At 40.7% G+C, this 24582-nt stretch overlaps 3 protein-coding genes across 3 annotated transcripts; 1 reads left to right on the top strand and 2 right to left on the bottom strand.

The window, feature by feature from the left end:
• Nucleotides 1-146: 146 nt before the first annotated feature.
• kcnh6b (potassium voltage-gated channel, subfamily H (eag-related), member 6b) lies at nucleotides 147-8587 on the bottom strand. Its single transcript, XM_078278623.1, has 12 exons — nucleotides 7673-8587; nucleotides 6994-7150; nucleotides 5414-5839; nucleotides 4800-5193; nucleotides 4393-4592; nucleotides 4036-4288; nucleotides 3752-3945; nucleotides 3195-3303; nucleotides 2700-2969; nucleotides 2340-2520; nucleotides 1923-2127; nucleotides 147-1511 (listed from the first exon to the last, which is right to left on the bottom strand). The coding sequence occupies exons 2-12, from the start codon at nucleotides 7135-7137 to the stop codon at nucleotides 1215-1217; spliced, it is 2673 nt and encodes an 890-aa protein (XP_078134749.1). The 5' UTR covers nucleotides 7138-7150; nucleotides 7673-8587; the 3' UTR covers nucleotides 147-1214.
• Nucleotides 8588-9062: 475 nt separating this feature from the next.
• On the bottom strand, nucleotides 9063-12055 carry taco1 (translational activator of mitochondrially encoded cytochrome c oxidase I). Its single transcript, XM_078278626.1, has 6 exons — nucleotides 11982-12055; nucleotides 11390-11678; nucleotides 11178-11284; nucleotides 10450-10583; nucleotides 9808-9970; nucleotides 9063-9455 (listed from the first exon to the last, which is right to left on the bottom strand). The coding sequence occupies exons 2-6, from the start codon at nucleotides 11673-11675 to the stop codon at nucleotides 9246-9248; spliced, it is 900 nt and encodes a 299-aa protein (XP_078134752.1). The 5' UTR covers nucleotides 11676-11678; nucleotides 11982-12055; the 3' UTR covers nucleotides 9063-9245.
• Nucleotides 12056-15340: 3285 nt separating this feature from the next.
• On the top strand, nucleotides 15341-23344 carry pth3r (parathyroid hormone 3 receptor). The gene is made up of 12 exons (XM_078278624.1): nucleotides 15341-15488; nucleotides 17838-17948; nucleotides 18131-18255; nucleotides 18452-18546; nucleotides 18666-18819; nucleotides 19784-19937; nucleotides 20037-20097; nucleotides 20187-20253; nucleotides 20347-20441; nucleotides 20565-20706; nucleotides 21377-21418; nucleotides 21511-23344. Exons 1-12 carry the CDS (start codon nucleotides 15341-15343, stop codon nucleotides 21982-21984), a joined length of 1668 nt encoding a protein of 555 aa, XP_078134750.1. The 3' UTR covers nucleotides 21985-23344.
• Nucleotides 23345-24582: the final 1238 nt, after the last annotated feature.

The following is a 24582-nucleotide window of genomic DNA, read 5'->3' as shown; positions in this document are numbered from 1 at the left end:
ACAGTTTCAGTAGACATTTCACAGTGAGGTGACTCATCAACATATAGATAAGAATCTATAGTACAGATTTACAGTTAGAAATGATAGTTTGAAAAGTGTATCCTGCCATTTACTGTATATAGAAAGTTACATTTTTTCAAAGAGCCTCGAAAACTGACATTGTATTACGAATGCTGTGAGTCCTGTTGTGATATTGAGTTCTGTTGTGATATTGGGATGTGAAGACGTGGGAGTGAACAGGAGTTATTTCTTACTTGTTGTAGGTGTTTCAGTACGGGGTCAGTGATGTGTGATTTTTTTTTTTTGCTAAACATAAAGTCAGAAAACCACTTGTTCATGATTTATTTTCACAAATTGGGGCCAGTTTAGGTCCAATGAAGCGGCACCTACGTCGGCCAATAATTAAATAAAATGCGCAGTACAGAAATGTAGAAAAAATGTTGCCACTACATAGTGTATGCACCACTGAGCACTGAAAAAAATATTTTAACATTGAACTGTTCCACTATTTATAGTCTTTGTCACAATTCTTTCACCAAATTCAATGGATCCTTATCAAATATGTTTATGTGATGTGCTTTTGTTGAAAAAATATCCCAGAAATGATCAGATTCCGTTAAGGAACAGTTTGAAATTGTGGGAAACGATTAGCTTTTTCTCAGAGAATTAGATGGTAAGACACCAACTCTTAGAGAGATACCATTCTTCTGTATTTCAGCCTACAGCCAGCAGTTGGTTAGCTTAGCTTAGAACAAAAACTGACAGGGAAACATCTAACCTTGTTTCATGGGGTGTTATGATGTGCTAGACTATTTCTTGGCCAGGAGCAGTTGTCAGGCAACCAGTGGAGACTCCCAATAAGTCACTGCTCCTGGTCAAGATATAAGCTTTGGGGATGGCACTTGCAAAATGTACTGAACCGGGCTGAAACAAGAAGTTGTAAAGAAATTTTGACTGCACTCTTTATCACACACATACTGTACATTGCAAATGTCCTTTAAAAAAATATGATTATTATGTTACAAACACCACTGACTTGAGTGTAATCCTGTGTCAACACTATGAAATGGAAATCCTTGATCAGATTTTGAGACACTACTTGTCCAAATGTGTAATGGAAGCTGAACATGGCTCCTTGCAGAAGTCTTTAGGTAGCAGTGTATCACTACTTTGAAAGTCACACTGGTTGCCACAAAAACTCTTACTGAAGGTCTTCAGGTGACGGGCAGCACAGGGTCTGAGAGATGTCTCTGGATCTCAGCCAGTCCTGAGGTGATGTCCAGGTTCCCCGGCAGCGAGGGGTATCGGAGGCTGCCGCACAGCTTGGGGTTCTCCATGAGGGAGGATTTGACTGATGGCAGGGCCAGCTGCGGAGTCAACCCTGTGTGGGTCTCAGTTTCGGGGGTGACGGCCATGAACATGGTGTCGTTTGACGCCACAGTCATATGGATGCCGCTGGACAGTGACTCCTGGGACTTCTTGGTGAATTGAAGGTCAGTCTGAGTCGAGCTCTAGAGTGCAGAAATCGTGCGATTTTTATGTTTTCAGTAAAAGACTAGAAACTAGGGCTGTCCTCGACTAAAGACATTCTTAGTCAACTAATCGATAAGTTGATTTAATTGACAGATCCGTGCGCTTTGAGTGTTTGATAAGACTAGAAAAGCGCAATATAATTGCAGTCCAGTTACCATCTCCAAAAGTTTCTCTTACAAAGAATAATGCAAAAGTACCTCTTTAAATCTTGTGTTTACCGGAGATGGGTTCATACGTTTCTTGGAAATAAATCATTTAGCATGAATAAGCATTAACAAATTACTAATCGACTAAAGAAATCTTAGTTGACTAAGGCCAAAATGACCGATTAGTCGACTAAGATACTAGAAAGATATCTGTTAGTGGTAGTAGTAGTTGGTATTCTCTACCTGTGTGGCTGTACAGTTGTCCATCTGTATGGGGGAAATGGGGTACATGCTGTGCTGCACTGGTGTCCCTGTTGCATACAGGCCAGGTGAGTCAGTCGGGAGGGTACCAGACGATACTGTGCTGTAAGCAGGAGGTACAGGAGCAATCTGCCTCTGGAGAAGCTGGAGAATAACATTGATGTCAGCTGACATGCGAGTCTCCAGTCTGGGGAATCAAGAGACAATGAGAATGGCAGAGGCTGTTAAGTGAAGTATCAGTAATCATATTCAACAATATTTCCAGCCAATGGAATGGAAAAATGATATCACATTGCTAAGCATTGGCTTTTAGATTTGAAAAAAAAAAAATTCTGACCAGACAAACAGCCACTGCCTCTTGTATCAATGATTAAAAACCAGCTGAGGGCATCGTTTTACCTGTTGAGCTGGGAATGTAAAACCTCAAGTCGCGACTCCAGCTCACTGGGCCGTTGTTCTGTGAATGGTGGTGGGTGGTATGAGTTGCGGACAGAGGAAGATCGCCAGGCACGACTGGAAAACTGTTGTGACTGAGGTTCTGGCCAGTATCGATACATTCCTGGCACATTCAAAGATGAAGCTGAGGAAAATATAAAGACAGTGGTGTAAGTTTTTAGCCATGTACTATTATTAAAGTAATGTCCAAAATGTTTACTATACAACATCAGCAGCTGTAGTTAATCATAGCACGTTTAAAACTTTAAACTCCACTCTGTATGTATTTCCAGGACAGACTTCAATTAAGACGCATCTATCTACCTTGGTGGCCCCGATCCAACACTGCTTCCCTCCCCATTGAGGTGCCACTCGGGGGGATCAGCTGCACTACAGAGGGGGAGTAGTCCCGTCTGGCATCTTCTGGAGGGTAAAGCTCCACTTTGGCACCATGGGCAAGAGGCTTAGCCAGGTCTTCACTAGACTGGGAACACGGGGATCCGCAGCTACAGCGGTCATCCCAGTGGGCCTGAGGATGTGAGTGACGATGACGGAAGGACTGAAGGGGGTACGAGTCTTCATGATCGATTCCATCTGTTTTCAGGAAAGCATTCAATTACTCTTTTATACTTTCTGCAATATGTTCATACAAGTCCAGTTTAGGTTACCAATCAAAACAATGCCTGCACATTTTTAAATTCTTCTGTCAGATTGATGATTTTAAGAGGTTTATCACACTGAGCTAAGCAGAGCCTTGAATGCAAAATATTGTGTGTTAAGAAGTTTGACTGTGAAAGAATTTTGTGCCAAATATCTCACCTGGCCTGATTCTGCAATCCAGGGAGTGGATTCGGTGTCTCGGCTTGTGGCGATACCCACAGTCGTCACCAGAATCATCAGTTGTTATTATTGGTGGTACTTGATCAGCCTGATGAGCAGAGAGAAAAACCGTATCACACGCATTACAACAGCAATTGTGTGTTCCAGCACAGAAGGCAATCTACAAATAGAAATTCAAAGAGGGAATGCCCTTTTGGGTGGTTACGGGTGCAATATTAGCAATAAGCCATACGATTAGAAAGAATTATTTTGCAGGATGAAAAATGAGGGGGATGAAGAGAGAAATCGTGAATTACATGCAACAAAGGTCTCAAGTCAGACGCAAACCAGGGATATTGTGGTAGCAGTAGTTCCATTGAAGTCTCTGTATTGGAATTGAAGCTAACCATTGGGTCTTCTTTTCTGGGGGGAAACGCTAATTCTAATGAGAAATGGTCGAATAGTTTGTGTCTCAATGATAAAAACATCTGTAATTCAAATTCTCAAGATGTAATGTGTATTTTTTTTATTTTTTTTGCAATCAAATGCCAACATACATCTCTCAGGTCAAAAGTTATCTTCAGGTTCCTCCAGAAGTTGTCTGCAAAGCTGGGGTAGATATCAAGGACCTCCAGCAGGTCGTCCCTCTGGACGCGGTGCAGGTCACAGTAGGTGATGGTGTGTACGTCTGAATTGGACTTCCCCGGCACATCATACAGGTGGATAGGCTCTCCAAATATGTCATTCTTTTCTGCAAGAGCATCAATATTTTATATTCAAGAAGATTATGTTTTTGGAGCATTCTTGAGACATCACAGTGAAATCGTCTTTGGTTGCATACCTAATATGGCGACCACCACATCATCCCTAATGACATGGATGGAACCACGTGAGATGAAGAAGAGAGAGTCCAGGATGTCTCCATAGTGGATCAGAGTATCACCAGGAGGAGCATGGACTGTCTTGAACCTCATACCCAAGGCGCGCAGACAGGCTTGACTGCCTCCATGGAAAGCCTTAAAGTTCTGTAGCAGAGATCTGTTCAAGTGCAAACAGATGTCTGCCTGCAAAGACGCTGGAAATCCCTTCAGAACCTGAATATGGGAAGACAAGACCATCAATATATCAGCGATTGGATGCAAGACAAGGATGCTGAACAACCCTGACAGCAGTTATGGTCCTGTCACTTTTTACTTACAGCATTCATGTCAATGCCATTTGTGTAGGACCAGGCATGCTGGAAGTACTCTTCCAGCCTTTGGCGAAGGCAACCTGGGATTTGGTGGAATCGGATGAACTCTTTGACTCGCAGCATCTGGGTGTGGTAGCGTGTTGTACCAGAGTACAAACGCTGGATGATGGCTGACACATTCCCAAATATGCTGGCATACATGAGGGCTGAGACAGAAGAAGCAACAAGCACAGAGATTATAATAAGGCCCTGGTGATTGTGGCATTTTAATTGTAATATTTGGTAAATATGCAGGGGTTATAAAACCGGTTAATATTCTGTATATACACATTTGTGTAAGTGAAATAAGGCTTAGACCCGCCTGCCTACCCCAATTATTTCCGTACAGTCCCTAACAGTGTTATTTAACTCACAGCCAATGACCATGACGCAGATGGAGAAGATCTTCTCTGAGTTGGTGTTCGGAGAGACGTTACCGAACCCCACGCTCGTCAAACTGCTCAAGGTGAAGTAAAGAGCGGTGACGTACTTGTCTTTGACTGATGGACCGGATGTGGAGTCACTGTCGTTGTATAACTTGCCCACTTGTTCAGCCAGGTTGTCCAGCCAGCCAGTCTCTGTGTACGGCCTCTCCACAAAGCCAATAGCGTACCAAATGCAGGCAAGCCAGTGGGCGATGAGCACAAAGGTGCACATGAGCAAGAACAGGACAGCAGCCCCATATTCAGAATATCGGTCCAGCTTTCTTGCCACACGGACCAATCGCAACAGCCGAGCAGTTTTCAGCAGGCTTGTTAAGGTTGCCATCTTTGGTGTCCATTAACGACAGGGAAGAGGATGTTAGGCAGGGAAATGGCTGTTCAATTTACAGTAACTTTAGAGAACTCATACAAGAAGTTTAGACACTTGAGGACAGTACACTTGTATCTATTTATCCAGTTATTTTAGAATCAATACAAACAATGTGAACTTGGGTTCTTCTGAAAAATGTAATTTAATATGATGTGCAGAGAGGCAGAGTTCTTACCTCGTCAGAGCCAGATCTGAAAATGAGAAGGTCAAAAGGGATCGCTGCGAACAGATCAATTGGGAACCAGCCTTTGACATAGTGCTTGGCTATCCGGCTCGGCTGTGTGACCACCTCGTCGTTTTGATCCACGTACGTTGTGCGAAGGTTGATGACTATATCCACAATAAACAACACGTCCACCATAAGGTCCGCCACATTTAGAGGGCTACATGTGTAGCCACAACTCCTTTGCCGTAAATCCCTGTGTTCATCCAGGAGGAAGGTAGCTGAGTAAGGAGTGAAAACAGCTGTGTAGAGGACCAGGATGAGAATAATCCAGTCCCAAAATGCCTTGAAGGGGCTGTAATGAAGCAAGATCCACCATGTTGTCTCTGGCACCTGGAGTTTGTATTCGGGCAGTACATCAGACTCCAAAGAAAGTACCTAAACATAAAGAATGCGTTAGTATGCAATGATTCTCACTTATGAACACTGACTTTTAATCTTCCTTCAATTATGTATCCTCTTTAGTGAAATCTTCTCCCAGAAGGCAAATAAAGACCAAAACATAAAACTGCAACTCTTCTCACTTTGACACAAAGCAGATCTAATCTTTTAAAGGAAAACAAGTACATTCTCTGAACTCATACTAACCAACAGACCTTTCTAGAAGATGTAATATTTTGACCAAATTCTTGCTGGAGGCTGCATGCTCTGGTTTTGCGACCTTGTAGGTCCAACAAATCCTTGACCATCCTGTCATTGGTGATTCCCAACGGAGTCGAGACTTGAGTAAAGACTACATCCAGATAGTACAATTATTTCCAGATAGTTAAAAAGCCAAAGCAATAGTGTGCTGTAATCAACTGTGCAAGAGCTGACTGAGGATGCTGGTGAGCTGGAGGGCTTTAATGACGAGTTAGGCGTCACAATCACATAACTAAGTTCATGTGCTGCCACAGTCCTCGTGTTCCTCGTGTTTAGCCCACTTTTAAATTAACATTTGCAGCCCTGACGAATCTCACTGACCTTGCAGACAGATCTATCTACCAGGCAGATAGATGAATAGTTATATATATATATATATATATATATATATATATATATATATATATATATATATATATATATATATATATACGGATGGGGGGACAGACGGGAGGGCAGACAGGAATAAACAAGTGACCCCATTTAGCAACACTTGCAGTTGTTTCATATCCATCACAAACCATCCCACAGAGGCAGTGATGCAGAATGCCGAGCCGCAGGGCTCCGGCAGTAACAACAGTGGGTCTGAATTGAACTGTGGCTCAATGTAACTTTGCTTTTCACACCCAGAAGGAAAACACCCAGCCACCAAAACATCTACTGATTTTTCCACTAGTGGGTGAAATAAACGGCAGTCTTCCGTCATGGCAACTTTCTGGAAGCCTCAAAACATGATTAATGTGAGCTCTTTAATGACAGACTCTGGCAAGCAGTGAATGCATCGTGTGGCATTTGAAATTTGGTGGTTAATGGCCAGTGTTCATTCATTTAAAGCTCTTTAATGGGACTCCCTGGCTCTCAGCCCACGCAAGGTCCTCGGCCCCCCGTACCTGCGTGACCTTCTCTGTGACGTTCTGAGAGCGGTCCTTCACCTTGGAGGGGCTGAGCAGGTCCATTCTGGGAGTTGGAGGTGAGCGGCATTCGGGGCCCCTGCTGGCTGGTCCCCCACTCTTCATAAGGTCCGTGTCAGACATAGAGCTCTGCTGGCTGACAGGTGATCGGGAAACACATTTTTATTTATATTTAGGCCAAAGAGGTCCTTTCTTGAAGGACATTTGGCCTACTACTAATAATACAATTATAGTATTCAATAACACCATTAACAACATTACTCTACTCATATAATTTTCTTGTTATATTGGACTTATACTGTGGATTCCTTCAACTTTATGTGCGTAAATAAGATTTGCCTCCGTATTTTCTATTCTAAATTAGCCTTGGAAAATCTCAATACGAATGCAAAAAAAGGGAACTACTTAGTGACGTTTAATATTCTGTACCCCACCCCTTAACAAATTCCTCTCTGCTCTGATTTCCCAGAATGCCCATCTAGCTGTGCCCCTCCCAAAAATACTCTGCTCTCAAATACTGGATAGTCTCAATACTTGATTCAGTGTTGCTGCATAGGGAAGGCAGCAGTTACATTGTAGAAAAATCTCTCTGCTCTCACTAGTTGGTCAAATCTTCAACCAAGCTATGTTTCCCTGAAAGTAAATAAACACAACGTACCTGATTCAAAAACCAGAATGTCAGATCCTTCTTGGTTTTGGACAACTAGACAGCCATGACTCAAATATCCATCCTTCAGGACACTTCTTGGACAAGTGTTTTCAAAAACCTTCAGTCTCCTCTTTCACAGTTCATATTTAGGCAAAACAAATGTACTTCTTTCGTTCAGTTGTCGATGTTGAACCCTCCACTATGACATGGGGCGGGGACTGGCCTGCAGCTCGCATGTTGCCACCAACATTTGCCAACACAGGAAACCAATCAATGCCACGCTCTCGCTGAGAGGAACTGACAGGAAAATCAATTACAACATTGATAAACAGAGCTAATGGGCTCAGAGCTATTCCACTGGACTTCCCTGGTAACATCAAATGACCATTTCAGTGTTCTTGTATGCAGTTCAGTTTGGCGGTGTAGGTCTAAAATATAGTGCAGGCTGTGACATACATGACAAGTGTAAAAAAAGCAAATCTGCCGGCTAAAGGCATAGTGCCCGTTCAATATGTTATGTGCACACTGTTAATGTGGGATCTTATCGACTGCAATGTTGTTGACACTACATTAATATGAGGGGGTTATGACCTGTGATGACATTGGCTCAAAATGTCCTTCAGCTGTAACCTTCAGCCATCTGTATTCTTTTTTGTTTTTTTAAAAAAAAAAAAAAAAAAAATTATATATATAATATTTAAAATATTTAGTTTAAAATATGTTTTACGTTTGAGTTTCACTGTGCAGAGTGATGTATGTGCAGAGTTTGACACTAGAAGGGTGTTTTCACATTCATCAGAAGAGGGAACATTTCATGTGTTCACCTTAAATCCCAAATTTAGATACGTAGTACGTACATGATTTTGTTACATCACAACCAGTTTGGAAGCCAGTCACGGTCCAATACGCAACTTACACGTGTGATGTGAAAACCTGAATCCTCCAGTGCACATACACTGAGAATGGACTTTTCAGTGAAGTAGGAGACATCGTGTCCACAGTTAAACTTTAAATATAATATAAAAATATTTGCAAATTCATAGATTCTGGATTATGACGAAGTGGATGTCATTGTAATACTTTTTAAAGAGGTAATTGAACAAATTATTATTCAGAGTATTTTTTAAAGTGATTCTTGTTGATACATAAACAATGTTTCCTTCCTCAACTAATAAAAGTGAAATTTCACTTTGATAGAACATTTCCATTTCTCTAGGACTCGATTAATGATCAGCCAATGATACGGGACGTCTTATCGGCACTTTTTCTTTTTACAACTTTTAACTAACTTCAGCAAACTGTTCAGCATCGACCAATAAAAGTAATGAAGATGTGGAAGTTATTTCATTCTAAAGAAGCACGTTTGTAAAAAAAACAAAAAAAAACTACTCGAAGTGAACATATTTGACCACAATTTCATTTTGCTTCCAAGTCCCACACAGAAAGCATCAAAATGGTCAATACACTCATATTTTCATAATGATAATGGTAAGCAGTATGAGGTATTTTGACAAGCAGTACACAGTTTCTCTGTGACGTTAAATATTCCACATGTGAGATATTCAGTGTCCATCAAGTGTGCTCAGCTGTCAGCCTGGATGTTGTCCCAGATACGAACTACGTCTGGACAGTCGTTGAGGGCTTCTATTAGCGTTGAAGCCGCTTCCAGCTGGTCCTGGTCCAGAGACGAGAGGGTGCGGGGAACAAACTCCAACCCAGCAGACGTAATCTGCATTCCCAGCTCCTCCAATGAGCCACGCACCTTTCTCACGTCTGTCATGTCACACATAAACTGAGGAGAGAGAAGCAGTTCAAACCATTAGTTAAACAGCAACTTATTATTATTTTCATTAAAGCTGTTCTCCATTAATCATTAAGTCTATAAAATGTGAAAAAATTGTGAAATCCATAATAGTTTCCTAAAATCCAAGGTTATGATTACATTGGTTGTTTGGTCCAATCAACAGTCCAAATCCCAAGATAGATATACAACTTAAAATGATGTAAATCAGAGAAAAATAAATGTCTGGCAATTTTTTTCTTAATAAATGCCTGAAAGGATTTATAGGCCATCTACAGTAGGGACAGGATTCCTGATACGTCTGTACTGCTCTCCTCAGACAACATGGCTCTTCATGTCTGACCTGCAGCAGGGGCTGCTCCTCCTCATCCTCGGTCTCTTGGACATCTTCGGCTCCCGCCTCGATGGCCAGCTCCAGAGCTCTCTCCGTCGAGACGTTCTGGCCCGGCACCACCACCACCCCCCTCCTGTTGAAGTTGTGACGGGCTCCTTCTGACAGCATCCCTCTGTGGGTGAGTACAGAATTACAACTCTGTGAGACAACATAATCATATATTAAAACTGTTATCTGTTTAAATACATAAACCACATATGGGTTTTTATTTGTATTAGTTTTTTTTTTTATGTCTACTGTATTTTTAGCTGTCTGTTTTGCTATTTTTCATAAATTGTTTGCATCTGTGCCAGCAGCTTCTTCCAGCCAAGCCAAATGTGTTTGTACAGGGACATCTAGTGGCTACTGCCATCGTTATCAGTACACCATGATAACCATGCATTGTGTGTAGTTACTACATTCTTCCCCTATATTGTCCTGTATATCTGATCTGTGTACAATACTCCTCCTGGCCTGTTGCTCTTCAGTGTCAAACAGATCAGGTTAACACAATGGATTAACCATCAGTGGCATGGTGAAAGCGCAAGAAATATCTGAGTGTTTCAGCTATACAGCCACAGCAGAGTAAGATCATAGGAAGATGGTCCTGACCCATTCTTGTTAAGCAGGCGTTTGATTTCCTGGTGGCTGCGTGAGTTGTTGTCAGTCAGGACCTCAATGAGCAGCAGACACCCGCCGGGCCCCCGGGCTTCAAACATGTGCTGGGACGCTGGTTTAGCCTTTTCCTGTAGAGCCAAGAGAAAGACATGAATGAGTTTTTCTTGCAGCGTATTATACCAGCACTATACCATTCTTATTATGTTATGTACTGGTGAAGTCAAAGGGTAATCTAGAGACCTGCTCCATGTACAGACAGATGACAAACGAGGGAATATTTGGGGGGGTTCATCCCTCCAGAAGATTTACAGAGAATCTATGCCATGTTTTTTTTCATTCATTTTTCACCTATTTTGTAGGGGTGTGGTGGGGGATACGTGGCAATACTGTATTGATACACAGAAGCCAAGTATCGACCTATTAGCATATATGTGTTGGTCAGTTTGTCTACTTGACAATCCCATTTTGCAGCAATAAAATTGAAGTGAGATGAACAGAGAAATTTATATTTTTAGATAAAACAGATGTTGACAAAGTTTCCTTTTGGGGACATAATTTGAAATAAGGAAACATTTGGAGAAAAAAAAGGTAATAAATTGCAATATATTGCAGAATATTGCAATATGTTTAAAATCACATTAATATTGTATCGTGACTTAAGTATCGTGATGATATCGTAACGTGATTCCCACCCCAGTATGTGTCAGTGGGTGTCGACCTACCGCGCTCTTGATTGCAGCCTCTACTGATGCTTTAGGCATGTTCTTGCTTCTGCACTGTTCCAGTATGTGGGCTAAGTTTATATTCATGTCTGGGTTGGATCCACCTTCTGCAGATGAAATAAACATTGGAATTAACTACAGCTGACAAGACAACACTCCAACTGTAACTGAAAATCGGGTTTCTTGTCTTTCAGCCCGTTATTTAATCTCACCTTTCACAGCTATCTTTATCATCATACCAAACTTCATGAACATCCTGCCCCTCGCTTCATCTTTAGGTCCCTTAATGTGTTTCACCTTTGACCACTTGTTGTGTCCGGCACATAAGGCGGAGCAAAGCTGCAGCGTCCTGACAGGAGAGGTCCTCCACGGCGGGTACAACACACATGAAGCCGGGGGAAGGAAGCGCTCCACCGGGGCTGGGAACCTGCCTGAGGTCGCGGCCAGTGTCCGGGGGCGCAGGGTCCAGAGAGCCTTCAGCACCGCCGCCCCCGCCATGCCCTTCTCTCACACACACACACACACACACACACACACACACACACACACACACACACACACACACACACACACACACACACACACACACACACACACACACACACACACACACACACACACACACACACACAGAGTGTTAATTCATGTAACGTTAGTGTTACAGTAACCTGCTGTACATGTGGAAAAAAGACTAGTTTCAACAGCCAAACTGTGAGCCTCCGTCTGCAGGTGAGTCCTTTAACTTTAAAAAAAAACAAACAGTAATTTGCATATCGATAAATGAATGAAAGTTTTCAAACGTACAGTTTTGACAAGTCAGGAGAACACGCAGCTGCTGCTGCTGTCCTTGTTGTGAAACCGGTACTTCCTGGTTGCGACGTCACAAATCGGCTCTTCAAAGTAAAAGCCCCAAAAAGCATATTGAAAACGTAAAAAACAGACATTCTTTATTCTTAAATAGTAAGTTGTATCAATTGTTTTAATCAATGTAATATTATCATAGTAATTCATAGGCAGCAATAATCTAATTAATATAATTGTATGTGATCACATACAGCGTGAATTGGTTTTGATTTTCTGTTGATAAACTTGTCATTTTTACAATGTGTATTTATGCTCATACACATACTCCCTATAGTTTCAAAAATCCACATTCTTTGTGAGTTGTACTGAATGAGGAAATATGTAATAAATCCTGAACCATGGGAACCTAAAATCTCTTGGACCCCTGGGTGGTTCTGGTTGAGATTAGGAACCACTGCAGAATATCAGCACACATGTTCAACAACTGATCCCAAAAACAATAGCAACACAAGCCAAAATATTATTCATGTGTCCCATATGATTGTGTATTCATTATATATGCTAGTGTCAGGGAGGTAGGCAGTGTGAGTCTGGTTTGTATCAGTGCCCCTTAGAGAGTCCCAACGTGGGAACTGGAAAAGAAATGTTGTCTTTTGGCACGGGACAAATGTTGTCTAAATCATACTGCTTCTATTTATGATGATGGGACAAAGTAATAATAGGCCTAGGATCCAGTCTCTTGTCCAGGATTCAAAAACAGGAACATACTGTATGTACTGAATTTCGTAAAAATATATGTGTGACCAATATATGTGTAATTGGATGGTAAAAGCTAAGATTACTTTGTCTGGCGGGAGACAAATGAAAAAGACAGCAAACCGATACGCAAACAGGATGGCAGAGACGATGACCACAGCAGAGGAGCACAAACAGTTAAGTGAGATGGAAGCCACAGCCAATCAAGGCCAACCCATCTCTGATAGACAACGTAAAAGGAGGAGATTTTGTCCACAGTTCTCCCCTCTGTCTTCTCACCGACTTCTACATGATCCCTCAAACCTGATGAGTGATGTCCACTGAGCCTCAAGGAGAAGTCTGGAGAGAAACAGCTCAAGAAAGAAGTTGTTCTTATTGACCGATGGAACAAAAACACAAGGAGGACTGATGGAACACCAGAGAAGAAGTCCTTGACTTTGGGATATGAGATCCTTAAACGCTACCTGAGGAGGATAAGATGATCTGATGTTAATTGAACATCCTGTTTGAATTGACAGTTAAAAAGAAGTTATGTTGTCTGCACAGGGAACTGGTGCCTTGGCTCTTTTCCACAGTGTCATAATAGTGACTGCACTGGTAAGTGTACTGTACTTTTCCTGTAGAGTATTTGGACGATTCAGTTATTGATTACTTAATTGATTGAATGGGTTCATAAATTGTTTTATCTAAAAATGTTGTAGATTTTCTCTGAGGCTGTTTCTGCGTTTACTTGTAGTCTCTTAAAGTATACTAAATATTAGCAACACATTTCAACAATTTGTATTTTTACATTTTATAATTTGTGCAATCATAAGTTCTAGTGAATCTTATTTGATTGGAATGATGATTAAAAAAAAAGAATCTTATATTTATGGGAAATTTTCAGCTCAAATCAAATAAACACAGCGGTAAGTCAATTCTCAGTCTCTTAGGCCAGTGTATCAACTTATCAATGGATGCTTTTTAAATTTAAACTTTTCACACAGTAGCATCATATCTTACACTATAACATGACACTGAGTCAGAAATAATACTCCCACACTGCTGCACTTTGGGCCAAATATAGCAAATTTCATGTATCTGTGACTCTCTTTGATCCTTTGAATTTTGGACAAAGATTTATCTCGTGGTCCAAGGAAATGTGCCAACTATTGACCAGCAAGACTGATCATAGATAAATGAATGGTTATTCTTTTTTTAACAAATGAAGTGATATGGAATTTCTTTGATTGGGTTCTTTGTAGTACAAATCCTTCATAAAAAGAATAGCATCTAAATAACTAATTATTAACAACACAAAAGCTAATAAATTATAGGATATTTTGTGAATTTGCTTGAAAAATCTTAAGTCCAAATAGGAAAATGACTTTGAAAAAAGTAGGGGATTGTAATCGCAACACACACATCAAAGAGCCCTCAATCTTCACCATCCCAAATCGTCTGCTTTACCTCACAAGATCTCCATCTGCTCTGACAGCTCTGACTGCTTTGACCTCTTTGACCTTTCATCCACTGAAGCATGACCCCCCCCCTGCAGCTCACCACCATCACTTTGGCTTAGAGTCCCCTCCCAAAATAAATCACTGTAGGGAATGATAGCTGTTCAGCATTCTGAGTGCTACAATACTGGAACCACTGTTCACCCATTGGCGGTTTATTTTAATGGCTTATGCCAAGAATGTTATTTATCATATATTCATCGACATGAACGGTTCCAGTTGGGTTTCAGTCTGTTTAACAAGAGTAAGAAGTTTTCTTTTTTCAGTAAGACAACGCAGTGGTGAAAGAAGTACTTAGATCCTTTACTTAAGTAAAAGTACCAGTACAACAATGTAAAATCACAATAAAAACTCCCACATTTGAAATCCTTCTTAAGTAAGTACATAAGTACTAAAAGGCCCCTTTTTTGTACTACTTCTTTACCAACTTTTATTGTTTGTTTCTCTTTCTTTGTATCTTTCTGCCTAATCATGTCTCCCGCTGTCCTCTTCTGTCGGTCAAACAATTTTCATGTGAGTTCTCTAGTTGCTAGTTTTGCTGTTCTGTTGCGAAATATACCCGGGAACACAAAGCTGCTTGTGTGTCCTGAAGACAAGACCCCAATGTGGCCAGTGGCAGCCCCGCTGCTGGAGAAAAAAGGGGTTGGCGAGGAATCATGACATACCACACCCTAACACAACTATTTCACAACACCTGGAGGCAGCATATCAGATCTTTGGAAGGGTTTGCGGTTGACAGATCACCCTAGCTGGAAAGACACTTCAGAGAGACATGTATTACGAAACTTTCAAAGTTTTTGGGTATCTTTAAAGATATATAACTGCAAGAATGGTAGATGCTCAGATGAGCTGAAGTTGCTCTTAAGCAAATACTAAGCAACCCAATCAGATACATTAATGGACATTTTGTGCTTGGGTAAATCAGGTCTTCCTTAAAGGATCATGCCGTCTATGACCTAGTTTACATCATAGCTTAACATCATGCAAGTATAGATTTATTTCAAGTAGCAGTTTTGTAATGCAGTTTTAAGTAAATGAACTGTGTATTTCATGCCATATACAATAAGAGAAGTTGCTTGTTTAACATTATATTGCATTTCTTGCATGCTTGTCTTATCTCACCTCTCTCTTATACGCCTTCTGCAGATAGACTCTGATGATGTCATCTCACGAGATGAGCAGATCTACGTTGTGATTGGTGCTCATGCCAAGTGTGAGAGGAACATCCAGGCACAAATGTCCCTGGTTAAAGGTTTGTGTACTGCTTTTGATCATTTTATTCATTAAAATTAGGGACAGGGCAGTGCTCAGTTTTGCTTAGTTATCCTGTCATCAGAAGGTCAGAAGTTTGATCCCAGCGTGTGGAAGTCATCAGCTCTGTGTCTTATTTGTTGTGTCAAAACATTGAACCTCCTTATAATGTTTAAAAATCTGACTCTGCAAGGAAAATGTTAGCTAACCCCTAAAAGTGTACAATAAACTGAATAGAAACTGCAGGGTTTTTATTGAATTACGTTAATGAGTTTAATCAAATCAAATTAAATCATATTTAAACATTTTTCCCGTTTCAAAATATTCCAAATCTCTCTCTATTAGGGAAGGAAGGTCCAAGCATATCCAGTTTTAGTATAACAAGACTAGGTTTAAAACGTAGTATACAGAACAAAGGACAGGATGGTAACTGATATTGACTGATGTCTGTGACAAATGTATCTATGGAATCTTCATTCTTTCTAAACTCCACTCAGTATGAGTTTATATAATGACTCTTTTTTTGGTAAACATTACTGTTGCCACTCTACAAACAACATTTAGTTTCCGAGTGAAACTTAAGTTCCACTGGTATTTCCTTGCCCTACTTCCAGATGGTCCTATCTTAAAGATAATGTCTTATTTCTTCATAATGTGAGGCATGCTCCTTTTTGTTATTTGAGCAGTTTATCCTTCACCGGCGCGGAAGCGCTATTGCGCTTCCTTTCAGCGCCCATGTTAGCAATTGTGCTGTTATGCTGATCGTCTATTTGCTAAACGAGCAAATCTAGCAAGAAAACACATTGATAATCTATTATAATCTATATAGAAGACATACTGTATTATGGACTGTGCATCCCCTGCTTGCCAACCCCTTGATTTTCCTGCCCCTCCAGCTGCTGTTCTCCTGGAGTTCCAATTCCTCCGATTTTTACATGACGAAATATCAAAACCGGCCCATCCACTATATTTATTTAGAAATAGCCTTGTGTCACGGCTGTTTGTGATTGTTTTATTCTAAATTACATAGGCCTACTTGTCGCACACATTTCTGTCTGAATAGATAGCAACAGAGAGTAGCAGGCACACACACACACACACACACACACACACACACACACGCACACGCACACGCACGCACGCACGCACGCACCTGCGTGGCCTTTGTCGCGCCAATACAGTTTAAAAAGGCAATGGCCAATGGTAAACACCAACACTGACGTCATTACACTCCAGACCAATGGTGGAACTTCATCACTCAGTCACGGAGGGACAGAGTTTTGGGGTTGTAGGGCTGGTCCTACAGTCCAGGCAACAACAAAAAACACAAGAGGTCAGGGAGTGCATGTCCAAATATACAATCAGAAACCGTATCTATTACATCAATTATTTATTTAGGATCAGATGTAACACCCATCCAATATCCTGCTGAGCAGTATCTCAGTGATGAGTTGAATTTAGGTGCAGACAGTAGCGGGGCATTTTTCATTCACATGACACAGAATCTGATGATGAATGGCTTCACTGATCTATTTGGAGAGGAATTATATAAGATGGAGCCCTAGTCTGAACACTAGGCAGGTAGAAGAGAGGCACAGTGAACAGCAGATCCACACTGACACTCCTATCCACAGATATCATACAAAATATTATAATATGATTAAAAGATCGAGATCATACAGTATATGTTATAGGAAACCATTAAACTTGTGATGCAGGTTCTACTGTATTTTCTTCAAGCACAACCATTCAAACTGATTTTAATTGCTAGTCATGTTAATGTAGGATTCAGAGGTAGAACTACACAGTATATCAGAAGTACTGTACTTAAGTACAATTTCGAGGTACTTTACAGGAGTATTTCCATTTTATGTTACTTTATAGTTCACTTCCACTACATATCAGGGGAAAATATTGTACCTTTTACTGCACTACATTTAACTGACAGCTCCTTGTTACATTTCAGAATAAAGTTTTCATCCAAAACATGTTATGATGAGACATGATGCATTATTACAGATTAAACTACCCAACAGTATCTAAATTGGTTAAATGTAGCTATACCTTCACTAGTAATAACATTAAAATGATGCTTACACAATAATGTGTCAGTAGAAATCCGGCCTCATATATGATATGATAATATGACCCTTTGAAATGGGGTCAACATGTATAGTAAGTACTTTGACTGTTGATACTTTTTTTTGTATATTTTGCTGCTTTTGTTTACATATGTAAACATTTGAATGCAGGACTTTTACTTGTAGTTGAGTATTTGTACATTGTTGTATTAGAAAAGGTCAAACTAAAGCTTCAAATAGCTAACAGCTGTTTCCCATTATTTGTGAAGAAGGTGACTGTATCCCAGAGTGGGATGGGATCATCTGCTGGCCACAGAGCAGAGCGGGTCAGCTGGTGTCAGTGCTGTGTCCAGAGTACATCTACGACTTCAACCACAGAGGTAGTAGAGCTCAAGACACACTAACGTGCAGAAATCATACAGCAGCTTTGTCCTGATCTGTGGTCTAAGTGTGTAATCTTATGGAGGCTTTCTTTGAATACAAACACGGGTATGTGAATTACAAATTACACTATTGTCTCACAGCCTGTTGTGCCTGTGTCTCCTGCACTTCTGTAACCCAGGGCGAGCCTACCGCCAGTGTGACGCATCAGGGAACTGGGATCAGGTGCCCAATATCAACCGCACTTGGGCTAACTACAGTGAGTGTACCACCTACTTGACCTCCAACCACAGGAGCCAAGAAGTGGTACGTACATGTTTGTTTGTTTTGATGTGTATACAGACAGTGTGTGTGTATAGATTCTGCCATGTAAGATATGTTCAGTTGGTGTTTGCAGAATACTGCTGTTTAAACTCAGTTTCACCATGCTGTCCTGGTGTTTTTCTGGTGACCAAAGTCTTTTGCATCTGTACAATCTAAGTATGTTTTTATTTTACTTCAGAAGGTGTTTGAGAGACTCCACCTCATCTACACTGTTGGCTACTCCATTTCTCTAGCATCGCTGTTGTTGGCAGTCTCCATCCTCTGCTATTTTAAGTGAGAAACAAAAAAAACCATGAACTACATACTGTATCAACCTCAAAAGCATTAGCATTCATAGTCAATTATCTTCATCGCCAGTGATATACAACTGAAATTTGTCCATAACCTTTCAGGCGTCTCCACTGCACACGCAATTACATCCACATTCACCTCTTCACCTCCTTCATATGTCGAGCAGTCAGCATTTTCGTGAAGGACGCTGTGCTCTACACCGTATCTGAAGACAGAGAGGCTGAGCCTGAGTTCACTGCACCGAAGCCTCATATGGTAAACAATGTTTTTTTTTAATATTTATTACCATTTATACATAGTGTTACTTTTATTTTTTTCATAGTGTTTTAACATCACACTATGCTGTCAGCACAGTAAGGGTTGTCAACATTAGGATGCAATACCAGCGCATGCTCTTGTATGTGAAATAATGTTTAGTGTCTAAGTAGTCTAATAAGTCTGAGAGATGATACACAGTATGATGTGTTTTAAAAGGAATAGTTTGATATTTTAGAATACGCTTAATTGCTTTCTTGCCCAGAGTTAAATGAGAACAATTATACCACTCTCATATATGTAGGGTAAATATGAAGCTAGAGTCAGCAGGCTGCTAGCTTAGCACAGGAATTCCCCAGTGTGGGATTAATAAAGTCTATCTTATCTTATCTTATCTTAGCATAAAGACTAGAAATGGAGAAAAACAGCTAGCCTGGCTCTGTCCAAAAGTAACAAAGATAAAGGTTTAATTAACATAGCCTGTTGCTACACAGAAGTGTGAAGATGTCAGGAAGCAGTTACTTCCTGGAGTTTCTGCTGGTTGAGACCTGCCCCTGGAAAAGGCAAATTGCACCTTTTCACACTTCGGTTTTTGTAAACAAACACAATATAACGTGGTAATTGCTGAGCTCTAGTTGCTGGAAGGTGCATTTTGTTTTGTTTGGACAGAGCCAGGCTAGCTGTTTCCCTCTTTTTCCATTCTTAATGCTAAGCTTAGCTAACCGGCTGAGGGTTCATTTTTATGGCACAGACATAAGAGTTGTATCAATGTTCTCATCTAACTCTCGGCAAGAAAGCAAATAAGCATATTTCCCTAAATGTCAAACAATTGCTATAAGAAAATAAACACGGCAATACTGTATATATAATCAGATTTTTTACACAGAGCTAGAAGCCTATACCTGTCATTATTTTATGTCCTCCTGTTTGAATGTTTCTTTTATGTGCTGCTTTGTGTGCTCAGGCCGGCTGTAAGGTTGCTGTTACCCTCTTCTTTTATTTCCTGGCGACCAATCATTACTGGATCCTGGTGGAGGGGCTGTACCTACACAGCCTCATCTTCATGGCCTTCCTCTCTGACAAGAACTACCTATGGGCCCTCACCATCATCGGCTGGGGTAAGCTGCATCGGACTCAATAGTATGCTGTCACAAATAGAGCTAACGGTGAATTAAACAAACTGACAATTTCCTAACTTTTCTCCCCACTCATCTCAGGTGTTCCAGCAGTGTTTGTGTCTGTTTGGGTCAGTGCTCGAGCATCACTGGCAGACACACAGTGAGTCATGAGCTGTGTTCGTCTGTCTAATATTTACACAACACCTGTATCACAAATGCTCACTTTAACTCTTCTGTCTCTGCTTTCAGTTGTTGGGACATCAGTGCTGGAAACCTGAAGTGGATCTTTCAAGTTCCCATTTTGGCAGCCATTGTTGTAAGGAAAAATTACATTTTAATACTATTAAAGGGCATTTTACACTTGGGTTGATTATAACCCTGGACTTACTGTACACCTCTGCCCTTGCAGGTGAATTTCCTCCTCTTCGTCAACATAATACGTGTACTAGCCTCTAAACTGTGGGAAACAAACACTGGTAAATTGGACCCTCGGCAGCAATATCGGTAATATTTATTTTCTTCTTCTCGTAAAATTCCCTTGAAAATCTCAAAAGCTACCATCCCTCAACAAGATAGTTTTTACAAACGTTAGTTCGCTACATGAATGTTTACGCCCTTTATCTGCAGGAAGCTGCTCAAGTCCACATTAGTCCTCATGCCCTTGTTTGGAGTTCACTATATGGTGTTCATGGCTCTTCCTTACACTGAAGTCACCGGGCTGCTGTGGCAGGTGCAAATGCATTATGAAATGTTCTTCAATTCATCCCAGGTCAGAAAACACATTTATGAACTCTGCAAGGAATAATGTGATCTAAGGGTTAAATGATTACTGTTATACTGTGATACTATTATCATTAACTTTTATGATGAAGGTAAAATAAAAATAAAAAGGTGCAAAATACAGTTAAATTGTTTCTGGGTTGTACACAACTGCTAATTTAAGTAGCTACATTTTCTGATTTGAATCGGTTTTCACTTTCAAGTTTAAAGAAAATCCCAGAATTGATCGCAGCTTAGCTTAGCTTAGCGTCAATACTGTGCAGCAATGTTTCATTTTTACACTTCTTTTCTTTTACATATGAAATGAATGAGATATTATATATTAGTAAGTGAGCTTTAGAGTAGACAGTGTTTTATTAACTTTAGAAAGAGCCAGGCTAGCTGTTTCCTCCTGTTCCCAGTCTTAATGCTATGCTAAGCTACGCTAACAGTCTGCTGGCTGTAGCTTTATTTTTAGCTTACAGATATAAGAGTGGTATCAATCTTCTCATCTAACTCTCGGCAAGAAAGCAAGTAAGCGTGTTGTGGAAAATATCAAAGTATTGCTTTGATTATTCTTTTAGGTAATAGAGTAGTTACTTTTTTAGTATTTAGATGTAATACTTTGACAAAAATGTGGTGTACTTCTTTTTAACAAAAACTCAATTTCATCTTTACAGGGCTTTTTTGTGGCATTTATCTACTGTTTCTGCAATGGAGAGGTAATAAAGCCATCATTTAGTTTTGAAGTTTGAACTCAGATGTAGTCTCTGATAACTAAAAAACCTGTTTGTGTCCCTCTTGCTGTTCTCAGGTGCAGGCAGAGGTAAAGAAGGCGTGGTTAAGACGCAGCCTTGTGCTGGACCTCAAACAGAAAGCCAGGATGACCAGCAGCGGTGGGGGAGGCAGCTGTTACTACGGCGGCATGATGTCACACACTACCACCCACAGCGTCAGCTTGTCTGCTGCCAATCCCAGAGCTCTTTCCTTCGCTGGAGGTGTGGTGGGCTCAGGTGGAGCTCCCAGTGGAGGGTCAGGAGTCAGACAGCCACGCCACGGCTCTCTCCACCTGCAAACCAGCCTGCCTGGATACGTGACCTCCGGCACCCTACAGGAGACGGCTGTGCGGAATCACGGGGGGACGGAGTCTGGAGTTTTTGCCAGGCATGCCAGAGCCAGCAAGATAAATCATAACACCAAAGGTCATGGAGCATCTCCAGCACAAACCCCTGGAGCAGAATATCCAGAGAGCTGCTTATCTCTGAAAGAGCTGGAGACCATCTTGTGACTGTTTTGATTAATTGACAGATGGGCATAAATGAGGTATTGGACTCAAGGTAGACTAACGCAGATGACAGGGATGAATTTTTCTGACTTCACCTGACTAGAGTGGTCATCTTTACAAGCCTCTATGTTGATGTGCAAGACTGAGGACCTCCCAAACTACACATTTCAAGGATTTACTTGTGTTGTGTCCACTTCTTCCAAGGTTAAGAAATAACTTTCAGTCTCTACTTTTAAGCCAACATAGATGAGGAGTCCTTAAAGTGTTTAAATAAATAAACATCTACAATTCCATGACTGAGAAAAAAAAAGAATCTTGTGATATGATCAAAAACGCCAGAACAGCTTCTGAGCAGAGCTTGTGTGGGGATTGTTTAGTTAACAATGGTTGTGTGGTTCTCTGGATGTTTTAGTGGATGGGATCACATTTCCATCACATAAAATATGAGGGAACACAAACACATTTTCTTTTACAAAATGACACTGAAGGCCTTTACTCATTATGACGTACCAAATCAGGATTTAATATAGTCATACAGCCTAACTGATGGATTTCTTGTGGCTCTATTTCATTTCTGTCAGTGTACATGAATTGAACATACATATTTATATGCTTTCAATCAATGTGAAAGAAACTGCACTTGTGCACTGTGTGTTTGTGTGCGTGTGTGCGTGTGTGTGTGTGTGTGTGTGTGTGTGTGTGTGTGTGTGTGTGTGTGTGTGTGCGTGCGGGCGTGCATGCGTGCGTGCGTGCGTGTGTGCGGCCACTGTCTATGAATCTGCTGTAGCAATTCTCCCATTTCTAAATGTTGACCACACATATCAGCCACACATTTATGATGGAGGAAGCATTACTCCAGTAGTTACTTTAACGAGCTAACTGTCCACATTTGATTATTTCTAACAGTAATGACAGTAATGTCCAGACAGCATGTCTAGACAGGTAAGGCCTCTCTGCACCTGTGTTGTTGTTGTCGATGTTGTCTACACACCACTATTTATCATTCTGACAGGACCCTGAGGGCTGATTCACAAACCTTTTGCCCCTCGCTGGCCAATCCCCAACCCCTTCCTCTGTGTAACCTCTGCCCCGATCGCCCTCACAACACCTTCCAGAATTTCACACTCACTCCCCAGGCCTCTACTCGGAGCAAGAGGCACTTGAGCCGTTTGTAGACCTCGAGCATGAGTGACAAAACCTGCAGCACAAGCCACCAGTATTCACAGTGTAAACAGAATGGAAAATGTACCTGTAAATATTTTAGGATTGTTTAGGTGTTCAGAGAGATATGTACAGTGTAGGATAACTCTGATCATTTAATCAATGTTCTGAGAGTATGCCTTGAGAGTTTAAATAAAGTGAATTAAATTAAGCTGAACTAAACTGAATGGAATTGATTTACTTACTACTTCTAAGCTTTATATCTAAAAAGCTTTTTATTTCAGGGCAAACCTAAGTCAGCGCACACACCAACATACAGGTGGTACTGGGACACTAGTAGAAAAAAAGATCCCCTCATTCTATCTAAACTGCAAAACTGATTCCCCAACACAAAATTACATTCACCTGCCAAGTAGTTATCACTTAGTATCATAGCGATCATAATAATACTAGAATAAGGCGAAGTTAAGAATGGAGTCATTTATCATAGAGTTTACAATGGTCTTGGCTTCTGCCAGAGATATCAGATTCATCAATTTAATTTCCTTTTGCAGACCAGAAGTGGCCGGAGCAGAAAACAGGCTTTCTTTCCCGTCTCTGTTAGTACAATTTGAGCATAAAGTTCAGTATGGTTTAACATGACAGTCTGTGACAGGTTGTAGAAAATTTGTAAAAAAGATATGAGCTCAGCAGAGTTGGGAAGGAGATGACTTATAGCTGTTACATACAATGTACCGGATATAATCACTGGAAAACACTCTAACTGCGTGTCAATCACTGCTCATGCACATGCATTAATTCTCCATTGTGGGGGGAGGGGCTTAGGAGACCTTTTTTGGGCTTTAGCAGAAAGGGGGGGGGGGACTGAGAAGTTGTTGATGTTCAAATTTTTTGGCTATGTCCTGGATCTTCTCAATCCTACCTACAGCGCCTTTAAATTATTTGGAAAGTTAGAAAGCTCTGCTCTGCCCCCTGTTGCAAAAATGAAAACATTACAAGTTAACATGTCCTTACTGGGTTTTTTTTTGCTACATGAGAAGTCAAATGAAATGGCACGAATTATCAAGCAATAGGTTGCATGTCTGTGTGCACTGTTTTTGACTTTCAGACCATGAAGACCCTATAAACACACAGGGAGAAGTAGTGTAGTAGTAGTAGTAGTAGTAGTAGCGTTGACCCTTTTACACCCATATTATCACACATGAAGTCAATGTAAGAAATTTAAATAATGCACAATAATTTTAGAACATAGTTTGCCTTGCTTACTCATCAATCCAAACTCATCAGAAATGAGGTTATCCAAAATGTGAGCCCATAAATCATCATATATCATGCAATAAAACTAAATCACCTTTTAAATATTAATATTTTCTGTTCAGGGAACCCACACCATGAGGTATTGTTGTCTCTGCATATTACCTCTGATTCTCAGTTTAGATT

This window comes from Sander vitreus, chromosome 21 (assembly GCF_031162955.1).
Source record: "Sander vitreus isolate 19-12246 chromosome 21, sanVit1, whole genome shotgun sequence".
In the NCBI taxonomy this organism is placed as follows: domain Eukaryota; kingdom Metazoa; phylum Chordata; class Actinopteri; order Perciformes; family Percidae; genus Sander; species Sander vitreus.
Note: the sequence above shows the minus strand (reverse complement) of the source record. Positions and strands in the feature narration are given on the sequence as shown.